This window comes from Chelon labrosus, assembly GCF_963514085.1.
Source record: "Chelon labrosus genome assembly, chromosome: 17".
In the NCBI taxonomy this organism is placed as follows: domain Eukaryota; kingdom Metazoa; phylum Chordata; class Actinopteri; order Mugiliformes; family Mugilidae; genus Chelon; species Chelon labrosus.
Window position 1 is genome coordinate 15,666,997 of NC_140350.1, and position 12,507 is coordinate 15,679,503.

A 12,507-nucleotide genomic window follows, 5' to 3' on the forward strand; every position below is an offset into this window, starting at 1 on the left:
ACTCATTCTATGAACTGAAGTGCCATCCCATTCCTAACTCATAGAATTCAATATGATGTCGGTCCACCTTTTGCAGCTATTACAGCTTCAACTCTTCTGGGAAGACTGTCCACAAGGTTGAGGAGAGTGTTTATAGGAATTTTTGACCATTCTTCCAAAAGCGCATTGGTGAGGTCACACACTGATGTTGGTCGAGAAGGCCTGGCTCTCAGTCTCCGCTCTAATTCATCCCAAAGGTGTTCTATCGGGTTCAGGTCAGGACTCTGTGCAGGCCAGTCAAGTTCATCCACACCAGACTCTGTCATCCACGTCTTTATGGACCTTGCTTTGTGCACTGGTGCACAGTCATGTTGGAAGAGGAAGGGGCCCGCTCCAAACTGTTCCCACAAGGTTGGGAGCATGGAATTGTCCAAAATGTTTTGGTATCCTGAAGCATTCAATGTTCCTTTCACTGGAACTAAGGGGCCAAGCCCAGCTCCTGAAAAACAACCCCATACCATAATTCCTCCTCCACCAAATTTCACAGTTGGCACAATGCAATCTGAAATGTACCGTTCTCCTGGCAACCTCCAAACCCAGACTCGTCCATCAGATTGCCAGATGGAAAAGCGTGATTCATCACTCCAGAGAACGCGTCTCCACTGCTCTAGAGGCCAGTGGCGGCGTGCTTTACACCATTGCATCCGACGCCTTGCATTGCACTTGGTGATGTGTGGCTTGGCTGCAGCTGCTCGGCCATGGAAACCCATTCCATGAAGCTCTCTGCGTACTGTACTTGGGCTAATCTGAAGGTCACATGAAGTTTGTAGCTCTGTAGCAATTGACTGTGCAGAAAGTCGGCGACCTCTTTGCACTATGCGCTTCAGCATCCGCTGACCCCTCTCCGTCACTTTACGTGGCCTACCACTTCGTGGCTGAGTTGCTGTTTTTCCCAAACGCTTCCATTTTGTTATAATAGAGCTGACAGTTGACTGTGGAATATTTAGGAGCGAGAAAATTTCACGACTGGATTTGTTGCACAAGTGGCATCCTATGACAGTTCCACGCTGGAATTCACTGAGCTCCTGAGAGCGGCCCATTCTTTCACAAATGTCTTGTTTCACAGTCTGCATGCCTGAGTGCTTGAATTTATACACCTGGGGCCAGGCCAAGTGATTAGAACACCTGATTCTGATCATTTGAATGGGTGAGCAAATACTTTTGGTAATATAGTGTATGTCTATGGTTACTTCAGACTACAAACCACAGTGAACATGAACGAAGAAGCTGATGAGACCGCTTTGGTTGGCCCCTTGGATGGGAAATTTCAGTCATTATTCAATGGTATACTAAAAATCCATATGAAAAAATAACTGTTCTCAGGTCAAATATTTATATGCGATTAAAATGTTTGATGTATTAGCATTTTTAAACTTGCTGGATTTTACAAGGCAAATAAATTAAGTTAAAACTTAGTTCCATGGCCCCATTTGTCTTTGTAAGGAGATGTTCTATTTTGTCTTTATTATTTTGTCAGAATGCACCAGAATGCTTAGTTTGTACGTGAAAATCACAAAAATCTACTGGGGGAGGATGCCCCCAGAGCCTCCTACAGGGGTTTGATTTACAAACTTTGCGCCCCCCCTAATACAAAATTCACCAGCCGCCACTGCTCCCTTCGATTATATATATTTTATTTATTTATTTTTTTACAGCCGATTACTTTTCACCCTATGCATGGGGTGGGAAGGTGATGATGTAACATATGCTCAGTGGCTGTACATTGTTCATTTGAATGAAAATAATTTGATAAAATAAAAAAGGTTAGTGTTTCAGTTCAATTCAAATGTGAGCACATTGTTGTGATCGTTATGTAGTTATGCATATTCTGGTCATTTCAGCAAGATTAAACATGCATGTAATATGGCAATAAAAAGCTTGCCTTTCTTTGCCCTGTCCCAAGATGTGGGGGTGTGCACCAAACAAATAACAAAAAAAAAAAAAAAAAAAAAAAAAAAAAAACCAAGAACCCTATTCTAGAAAATTAATGAAATACATAGATTACTTCCTGTACAGAGTGTATTTAAACAATTTTCATTAAAATGTTTGACATAAGTATAAATTCTGCTGATCATTTAATAAACTCTAAAGCTCATTGCATGTAGCATCTTCTAGTCCCTTGTTTTGTTTTTTTAAAAAAGGTAAGATTCTCTAGAGTTGTAGTGAGTGGCTCTTAAAAGAGCCTTTGTTGTTTGCTTTAGAACAGCAGTTTACTTGGAGCTGGTGTACTTGGTGACAGCCTTTGTGCCCTCAGACACAGCGTGCTTAGCCAGCTCTCCGGGGAGCAGCAGGCGGACGGCGGTCTGGATCTCCCTGGAGGTGATAGTGGAGCGCTTGTTGTAGTGAGCCAGACGGGAGGCCTCACCGGCGATCCGCTCGAAGATGTCGCTGACGAACGAGTTCATGATGCTCATTGCCTTGGAGGAGATACCGGTGTCGGGGTGAACCTGCTTCAATACCTTGTACACATAGATGGCGTAGCTCTCCTTCCTAGTCTTTCTCCTTTTCTTTCCGCCTTTAGCGGCGGTCTTGGTCACGGCTTTCTTGGAGCCCTTCTTGGGCGCTTTAACTGGATCAGGCATGATTACTTCTTTTACGTCCTCAAAAGATACTGTGAAGCGGCGCATGGCGCTGGATTTATATCCACTACATGTAAATCATGCTGTGCTGTTGCTTGACAACGATTGGTTGTTTTCTGAATGAGACTGCGCATGTGCAGTTTAACCGTTATTCCTGCGCTGAATAGTTTGAAATGACTTCCTGAAACAGAAGGCCTACAATATTCTACATTTATTTTTACCAACATGATGATACTGATTAAACACTGTAGATTAATAACCTACATTCCTATTAGTTTTTGACTCATGTTTAGATACAGTCTTCTGAATAAAGAATTGAAACTAGAATCATAACACAACATAACACAAGTTTACATTGAATAAATAGAAATCTGGTCATTTCATCTAAATCTTTTAAATATGGAAGAAAAGCCCATAGTTACAGTGATGTGGCTGTTTCTAAGAAATTGGGAATGGCTACGTGTTACCATGGCAACACCGGAAGTTAGGGTGAGATCGGTATATTTTATTTCTGATTGTGTTTTTATTGTTTACATAAATTTATGATGAAACCTTTTGCAGTGTAACTCATGAAAATTATATTGGACTTTACTGAATTTTTTTCTTAAAGTTAAAATTGTTGTGAGAGGTCACTTCCGGTTTTGAGTAACGTGAGCGGCAGGATGTGGACAAGAGATGAGAGAAGACTATCTACTGCTGGCTAACCAGGCGTACACGGTAATTATTCTGAATACTGAAGCTTGTTTACGTTTGTACAAGAGAGTAATTTCTGAGAACGTTGAATATGAAATATGTATTTTTTGTTCCAGAATAAAGTGGTTGTGGACATCAGTAAGAAGCGTGAATCTTGTGACCAGGGTAGATATAAAACTATTTAAACCATACTTTTTTATTTGATACCGAGACCTACACGTCTGATTTGGTGCACATACTAGTACCAGTGACCAACTTTTACCTAAATGTTTGAATGTGTAAACCTGCTTAGAGGCTGCCGCCCACTGGTCCAACTCTACACATTGCTCTCTGAATGAATGGATGGGTCAAAACAGCCGGAACATAATTTCCCCTCGGGGATCAATACAGTCAGTATACAATGACCTGGAAAACTGAGAACCTTCACAGACTTGACAAGACAAAGTTTGGTTTTGTTGCTGGCTAACTTAAAAAAAAGCAAGACCGAGTGAAAGAGAAGAGGTGCCAGCAGAGTATATTTATAGATTCTATCTATTAGAAATAGAAGCATACACTGCCTGGCCAAAACAAAAGTTGCATGGACTAGCCCCACATCCCATGTCTGACTTTCTTGAAAAGAAAAGGGCTCACCACAGTCTCAGGACCAGGACCTCATCAAGAGGGGACTGTGAGGTCCCACACAGAAAAACAGCCTTTGGACAAAATGCTTTCTGTAAAGGCCAGTAACAGTCTTCCACTCCCTATAAGGGAGTGTCCCACATTACAAACCTCAAGCAGTAGTTGAAAGCAAACCAGTCTTGTAACCATTGACTTCTGTTTTCTTAGTAATGTACTGTCTTGTGATGTGCTCTTACTGTGATCTATTGTCCTGCCCTATGTCTTATCATGTTTTTCTGTGACCTGCCTAAGGACTGCAGATGCAAATTAGCCTTGTTGCTATAATTCGGCATATTTACATCTATTGCTGTCTGAATAGATGTTCACTGATGTGCACCGTCCCTATCAAATAAATGAATGAATAAGGTGGTATTGCAGCCTTTGAGTCTTTTTAACTTGATGCTGAGAATAAGATTTATTAACATTATCCAGTGCGACTTAAGACTTGCTGTCTTTTTTGTTTGTTTCTTTGTTTGTTTGTTGTTTTCTCATCTTCACATCTTAAGATTGTTGCTAGGTTCTGAAACAGCAAGCAGTTGACAGCAAATGTTGCAAACAGGAAGTCACAAGCTCATCGTGGTATGAAACCGTGGCCAGCCAACTACACCCTGTCTACCCTGGTAATATTACACAACTACATTTTCAGGTCACTGCTCGTCAGACAATGTTCTAGATTCCATTGTGTTGTCACTTTCTTTAGAGTTTCTCATTACATTACATTAAATTATAATTTATGTAGAGCATCTTGTTGTCATAGTGACAGCTGGTTGCTAGGGTGTATGGAGTGGTTGTTAAGGAATTCATACATATTCACATCAGAACAACAACAGTGCGAGGGGAATCTTGGTGGCGCTGTCACATTAATGAACAGACTCAGGGCTAATGTAGCTAATACTGCTCTCAGCAGATCACTGATGTCTGATCCTGATAATGTTTCATCTCCATCGTTGTCTGCTCCAGGTGCATGCTGCTGATGTATGAGGACAGCAGACAGCCTCAGGGACTCCCTTGATGTTAAAGGAGATTCATACAGTCACGATATTTCAGATCTTCAAAGAAATTCAGATGTTCAAAATAGCTGAGATGATGCAGATGTCCCAGATGTTGCGTAGCCTGCTTTTCCAGTTCTTTCCTTATCTTGAGCGTCCTGTAGAGGAAGGTGAACATCTTGTCTCCATGATGTGATGGATCAGCAGCAACACAGATGAGTCTAATAAAGTTAGAAATAAAATCACTTCCTGTCTCCATTTAAAACCATAAAAACACCTCTCTGACTCTGGCCTTCGAATAAATAAGTAGTAGAGATTAAGGATCCTCAGTGAGAAGCAGCAGCATCTCAGTGGCTTTCATGAGAACCAGGTCTCACCCAGTCTGTTTGTGGTTTTCCTTCTTTCTGCAGTGGGGGCTTCTAGTTTTTATTAAGTTGAGGAGGCAACTGGCACGTTTTAATGGAGGGTCCTCACAGAGCTAGAAAGAGGAGTGAGTGTTTGTGTGGTGATGTGTTGTGTGAAATTTGTTGCTGAGTATTCACACACTCAGCGCTCAGTGTTCATCATGAAGATCGTACTGCTGCTCGCTCTGCTCTCAGGTTTGTTTAAAGACTCCTCTCTATCTGTTACTGCTGAGATAAATAATATAATATAATATCATATAATATGTATCAAACCTGCAGCTCAGATTTTATGTAGTTTAATTATCAGATTTTCAGCTGGTGATTTTAATAAATCCCAGATGAAACAAATAGTTGCTCTCAGACAATAATGAGACAATAACTGAGCTGAATTTTAACTTCCTGTCCTTCTTTTGCCTACAGTGTCTCGATGCAGCAGCAGCAGAGTTGTTGGTCATCCTGGTCAGAACGTCACTCTGAAGTGTACATATGATATAAAGAAACATGATGCTCTGACAGTTTGTTGGGGTCGAGGAGATATACCAAACAGCGGCTGCAACGATCAGCTGATCTACACAGATGGATATAAAGTGACAGAAAGACGTTCTAGCAGGTATCAGCTACTGGGACGACTGGACCAAGGAGACGTTTCTCTGACGATAGTGAAGATCACTGAAGACGACGCTGGAAGATATGGATGTAGAGTGATGATACCTGGACCATTTAATGATGATAAATATCACATGGATCTGAGTGTGGAGAGAGGTGAGAATATGATTCTACAAATAATAAGATTTGAGTCTGTTAGTAAAAACCTGATCCAAAACTAAAACATGATTTAATATTATAAACAATCGCTGTGGTGTGAAACATGAAGAACATTTTTTAAAAAAGAAATTCACAGAAACACAAACTTCATGTCTGTGAGTAAAGCGGACGTGTGCTTCTATTCCATGATTACAGGTGGTATATTAATATACAATGATGTAGCGATACAGCAGACAGACTCTCCTCAGCAAATCCAGTTATTATTCTTCATTATTAGCATTAGCCCTCAGTTGTTCATTAACTTTCTTTTTCCTAACATGGGGAAACAACATAAGGATTTAGTGAAAGAAACGTCAACGTTTACGTCGACATCAGGTGATTGTGCTACGTTGGCTTAGCTCATCAGAAGTGTGTGTCTCAGCTGTTCTGTTGTTGATTCTTGTCTGATTCTGGTTGACGTTTCCTAACGTCAGATAAACACTGAATGAAAGGATCCTCTTACTGACGACAAATCAAACTGATCGATAAAACATAAAGTGGTTTCATGTGAAGCAGACTGAGGTCTTCCTGATGTTAATGCTGTTTGTGTCAATTGTCTGTTTCAGCTACGCCAACAACCACACCGCCAACAACCACACCAACAACCTCTCACACTGAGACGTCGACCTGGCAGACAACAGCTAATGGGACGACAGGTAATCAGATCAACGAGGAGGTAGTTCAAGATAAAGTACCTGTTAATAAAACGAGGTGTTTCAGCTTTGATTTCATTAGAGTTCAGTTCAGAATCAGCATTTAGAATCAAACAGATCTCAGATCAGTTTGAATGAGCTTTATCAACACATGAAAATCAAATGACCTGATTGGAACGAAACATCCAATATAGTGGCATCTCCTGTAGAGGATGTGTTTCTATCCCAGTTGATCATGCCGCTTTAGTTTGTTGAGACAGAACTGATGAAAACACAAAGATTCATAGTCAAATGTTTGGATTGAGGGGCGGCACAGTGGAGAGGTGGTTAACACTGATGCCTCACAGCAAGTAAGGTCCCGGGTTCGAATCCATGGGCCGACTGGGCCTTTCTGTGTGGAGTTTGCATGTTCTCCCTGTGTCGGGTACCCCGGCTTCCTCCCACTGTCCAAAGACATGCTCATTAGGTTAATTGGTGATTCTAAATTGAATGTGTGTGTCTCTCTGTGTTAGCCCTGCGATAGACTGGCGACCTGTCCAGGGTGTACCCCGCCTCTCGCCGTCCAGCAGGCCCCGCGACCCTTCACAGGAATAAGCCGTTACAGAAGATGAATGAATGAATGAATGAATGTTTGGATTGAGTCAGTTCCTTATTTTCCAACTGACGTCAGATTTGACCGGAGGACCAGAGTTTAGTCTTCAAGTTCTGCTTCCTTGAATCAAGAGTCCAGTTATATCTGTTGCTCATGACGTCCTGCTGCTGACACAGCTGTCTTAAAATCATCTGCTTTCGTTTCCTCTACCTGCAGGTCACATGACCTCCATGGACGACAACATCGCATCTTCCTCCTTCAGCGACATCAAGAATACCGAGGTGACAAACATGAAGTCTTCCTGTGTGAGGAATCACTTCCTGTAGATTTAACAAGTGCAAAACATAAAAAATAAAATGAACATACATAAAAAAAAGAATTTCAAAGAAGCTCACTTGGTTCGGATTACGGTTGAGGCTAGGGTTGACGCTTGGTGTAGGAGTAGCCTAATGCTAGGGGTAGGGATGAGGCTAGGTTTGGCCTTGTGCTGAAGTTTAGTGTTTGGAAATTCATTATGTCAATTCAAGTTTCATACAAAGATAGAGACCCTATTTTTTCTCTTTGTTACAGGAAGCCAATGGTCTGATAGTGGTTCTGGTGTGCGTTCTGTTTGGGTCCATGGTTCTGGTCGCTGCACTCGTCGTCATCGGTGAGTTCCGCGGATTTAAAGTTTTTCCAAAGCTGAAGTTCTCCAAAGTTTGTGTCACGAAGGCGAATTTCTCTCTGATTATCCTGTTTGTGTCTCAGCAGCCAGAAGATGTCGGCGAATCGACAAACTGTGAGTGACTCATATTTAATGTTCCAATCCCTAATTTTTCTGAACACTGGCGTCTTAAATTCTGGCCGTTACTGACTCAGCTGTGCTGTACGACAGAGTGTGTTAAAACTGAAACTCAAGAATGAGAATAAGATCAGAAAACCACACGGCAAATTTCAGAAACTCAGAGCCGAACACAACCCACAACCTTTATTCTTTCCACTCGGACAAGAAAAGACGAGAAAAGATCAGATGATCAGCTGCAGATGAAAACCACGTGACAATGGTTGAAAGCTCAGACTGAAGCCAGACTGATCAATAATCTAATCAGCTGATTGTTTAAAGCTGCAACTGATTATTAGAAGACTAGGGTTTGAAGAATATCTATACATCTTAGACTAAACATCTGCTCCAACTGTTTCCAGAGTGATATCATCTCTAAAACAATTGAGAACCATTACATTTTGGTCATCAGGAGCAGCAAGTTTTCAGTTTCCATTGCTTCGTCTTTGAGCAGAAACAGAAACTTTGAAACCTCTGAGGTTTCATGTGTTTTCATTTTGGAAATGTCACGGCCGCAATTTTCACGCTCATGTGACTAACCAGAAAGTGACTAGTTGACCTTAATAAGTAACGCTGAGGTTCTTCCTGCTGTCTTATAACCAAAAACGTGACAATGAAAATGTCAAGAGGGATCACAACTAACGATCCTCTCCATCTAGTCATCAAATCTCCTGATGAACTTTGAAACACGAAATGTTAAAAAATATATATATAAAAATATCAACAGAGAATACAGAGTTAACTTTCAAAGAACCTTCAGAAAAGTTCTTTAGTTTATTCAGTTAACGAAAAGAAAACCTTCACATTTTAGAGAAATTCCAGTTAACCTCCAGAGGATTTGAAGTTCACCTTAAAAAAACGTTAAATTAATTTTCACAAAACATTCATGAGAACATTCAGGTATCCTTCAGAAAACCTTTTGTTTGAGCAGAAACAGAAACACCTCAGAGGAAATGACTCACTGAGTAACAGCTCTGTTCTGTCCTCTTATATCCAAGAACATCAAAGTGAGGAGCGACAAAAACTAACAATCTTCACAGTCAAATTACCTTTTTGGAAACACTAAAAGATAAATGTCGAAGGAAACACTGAACAAAATCTCAAAACCTTTTTAATTCTGACAGATGTTTTTTGTTCATTATGGATTAAAGTTGCGTTTGTGTCTCAGCGTCCAGCAGCAGGTCAGCACTCCAGTCCAGTTCACTTCCACCTCATCAACCCTGCATCTGCACAGTCAAGGCTCTGCAGTGGAGAACGTCTATGATATAGACGGGGGAGGAGACAGGGGCGGAGACTACGAGTACTGCCCCTGAGTGCAGAAGCTCTGCCCACAGTCCTGCCTCTGAGCATTAAAGGAGTTGTTTAATGAATGAACTCTGAACACATTCAGCTCCACTACAAATCCCAGAGAGCACTGCTGTGGGAAATATCCAGCCACAGAGCTTCACTCATTCTTGCTGTGTTCACAACCGATGCAGTAATCACCAGTTTGTTAACAACCTCCATGTCAGGTCAACTTTTGGCATTGTATTATATAAATAGTATACAATATATGTATATATCAACACCAGCAGTCGTCTTCATTTGTTCTACAATGCTGGAGAGTGAAAGCAACATGTGCGGCTGTGGCTCAGTCGTTAGTGTGGGTTGTCCACGAACCAGAGGGTTAACAGTTCGATCCCTAGAATGTGCAACATGCTGAAGTGTCCTTGAGGAAGACACTCAAACATCAGTTGCCCCCAGTGTGTGGCACTGATGTGTGAATGTGTGTGTGCTTGTGTTGAGCGAATGGGTAGATGCGTCAGTGACTGTAAAGCGCTTTGAGTAACAATAAGTAGAAAATTGCTATATAAAAACAAGGCCATTTACCAACAGCCTTCAGAGAACCTTCAGTAAATCTTTACAGAACTTTCAGATATTGTTTAATAACCTTCAGAGAACCAATGTTTATGGAAAGAGACATTTTTGATTTAGTCTCAGTTTTCTACATTTCAGTCAATTGTATCTTAGTTTTAGTCAACAAAAAGCCATTTAATTTTTGTCAACTTTTAATTATTACATTAGTCCAACTGCAATTAACAACATTAATTTTATGTCATATTTAAACAAAACAGAAAATGTTTTTCCTGAAACTAAACCTAAAATTAATAAAACTCATATGTTCATCGTTAGCTTACCACAAGTTACCAGAAGCCATATTAGGCTAACTTTACCATAATTTTCAGAAAATGTTCAGTAAATCTTTAAAGAATGTTCAGTTATCCAACAGACATCATTAAATTAACCTCCAGAGATTTGCTCTCCGCGTATTTCTGAGTCTTTAATTTAATAAAACGCTGATAGGACATTGGGGATAGGACATTCTCTTGCTGTTCCTGGCAGGTCTTTATAATCAGTGTTTTAGTTCTGTCTCTTTGTCTTTGTGTTATTTAACATGATCAGAATCAGTGTCAAATCTGTACCTGTTTGATGTTGTTTGTCTCCTCCTGGCGGCTAAACTACTGAACTGCAGCTGCTCAGTTGAACATGACATGAACGTCTGCATGAACGGGTATAAAAGATGCTCTGGAATTTTATTTGTATGACATTTTACAAGCATGAAATGCAGCTAAAATAACTTCAAATAAAAAACAAATAAAAAGAAAAACAAGTATTTCCTGTGTCTGAGACATCAAAATAAAAACCAGTGTTTGAGTCTTCCTCTCAGACAGGTAACATTATCACCTCTTCTTCTTCTTCTGCTTTTATTTGTTGTTTTCACAGGAACAAAGACATGAACTAGTTATTCTACAGTAGGCTTTTATATTTGTCTGTATGTTCAAAAACCTGTTTCCTGTACAGCTGAGAAGAGTCCACACCAAACTCCATTCAAATATCTTTTGATTTAACATCTGCCCGGTGGAGGATGAGCTGGACGGTGTGGAATCAGCCTCAGGTCGTTTCCTCTGATGCCCTGGCATGTTATACCAGATAGACCCACCAAATTCGATAACGCACACCTTTTCGTTCTTTTTGGTCTCTTGAATGTGTATACCAACTGTGCAACTCCTTAAAACCACGTACCTTAAGGCATGCAATGTGTTAACGGGAATCCGTGAGATACTTCCAAATACTTCCAAAAGTGTCAATATATTAACACTACAAAAATGTATACTCCACCACTCAATCACAGTAATGAATCTTAAAGCAGCATTCATCTGTTTTTACTGGTAAATACCCTTTGCACTACTGGATTTCTGTCATTTTGTTGTGGGTGGTGATCCAAAAAGCTCTGTAACATAGAAGGCTCAGGACGGGCAAAGTAATCTATGGCCTGCTTTCTCACTGTGTCTCTCCTCACTGTCGCAAACACTCTCCTCTCTCTCAGTAACACTCTTCTCTTCTGGGGATGCTATCTCAACCTAGCTCAACAAAACTTGAATAGAGACTGTGGGGTGAGGATATAGTCAGGTCCAGAATTATTGGATTCTCTGATAAACAGACACACAGCTGCATTGATACAACACTGGCAATGAACAAAATTATGTAATTTTAAAAAGTGATGTTCTTTCATTGTAGCCTACATTGTGTTTAACCACCTAGGCTACATAAAAACTGATCCAAACTCATTTTTCCAGGCCTAAAAAGTAGCTTAGCCTAGGCCTACTAGTTAAACAATTAATAGCCTAATAACGAAGTCAGAATGCTGCCCGATGACTCACTTTTCATGTTGGTGAGTGGTGGCTTTACATTTATAAATATGGATAGAATTATTGGATTCTCTTGTAAAGAGGCGCACAGCATTGGCATAACATATACATTTTGAAAGTGCGATTTTCTTTCATTTCTGTTCATTGTCACTAACAACTTACATAAAAACTGCCTAACACATTTTCCCAGGGCCAAAAAGTACCATAGCCTTGGGCTAGCCTACTACTCACCCCACAAACAATAATAGTCCAATAATGAAAGTAGAATGCTGCTCGCTGACTTACTGTTATTGTTGGTGAATAGTGGTTTTAAAAAAGTGTTTTCACATTCAAGACTATTTAGTTCAGGATAACATTATGTTCATCCTACAGCACTGTACACCAACGCAACGAGCCAAAGGAAGGAGGTGTTTCATGATATGATCGGTCCAGCCCCGAGAAAATAATACTCACTCACCCAGCTGTCTATCACAGGGCTAACACAGAGAGACAGACAACCACTCACACTCACACCTACAGAACAATGTAGAATTACTAATTAAATTAATGAGGATGTCTTTGGATGGTGGGAGGAAGCTGGAGTACCTG

The 12,507-nt window shown here is 40.5% G+C and overlaps 1 protein-coding gene across 1 annotated transcript; it reads right to left on the reverse strand.

The window, feature by feature from the left end:
* Window positions 1-2,072: 2,072 nt before the first annotated feature.
* Window positions 2,073-2,942, reverse strand: LOC311502944 (histone H2B 1/2-like). Its single transcript, XM_084565406.1, has one exon. It carries the CDS (start codon window positions 2,664-2,666, stop codon window positions 2,250-2,252), a length of 417 nt encoding a protein of 138 aa, XP_084421532.1. The 5' UTR covers window positions 2,667-2,942; the 3' UTR covers window positions 2,073-2,249.
* Between the last annotated feature and the right edge of the window lie 9,565 nt (window positions 2,943-12,507).

What these genes read in the sequence shown, in the direction of transcription:
- LOC311502944 (XM_084565406.1), bottom strand. Translation starts at nt 2,666, where the DNA reads ATGCGCCGCTTCACAGTATCTTTTGAGGACGTAAAAGAAGTAATCATG.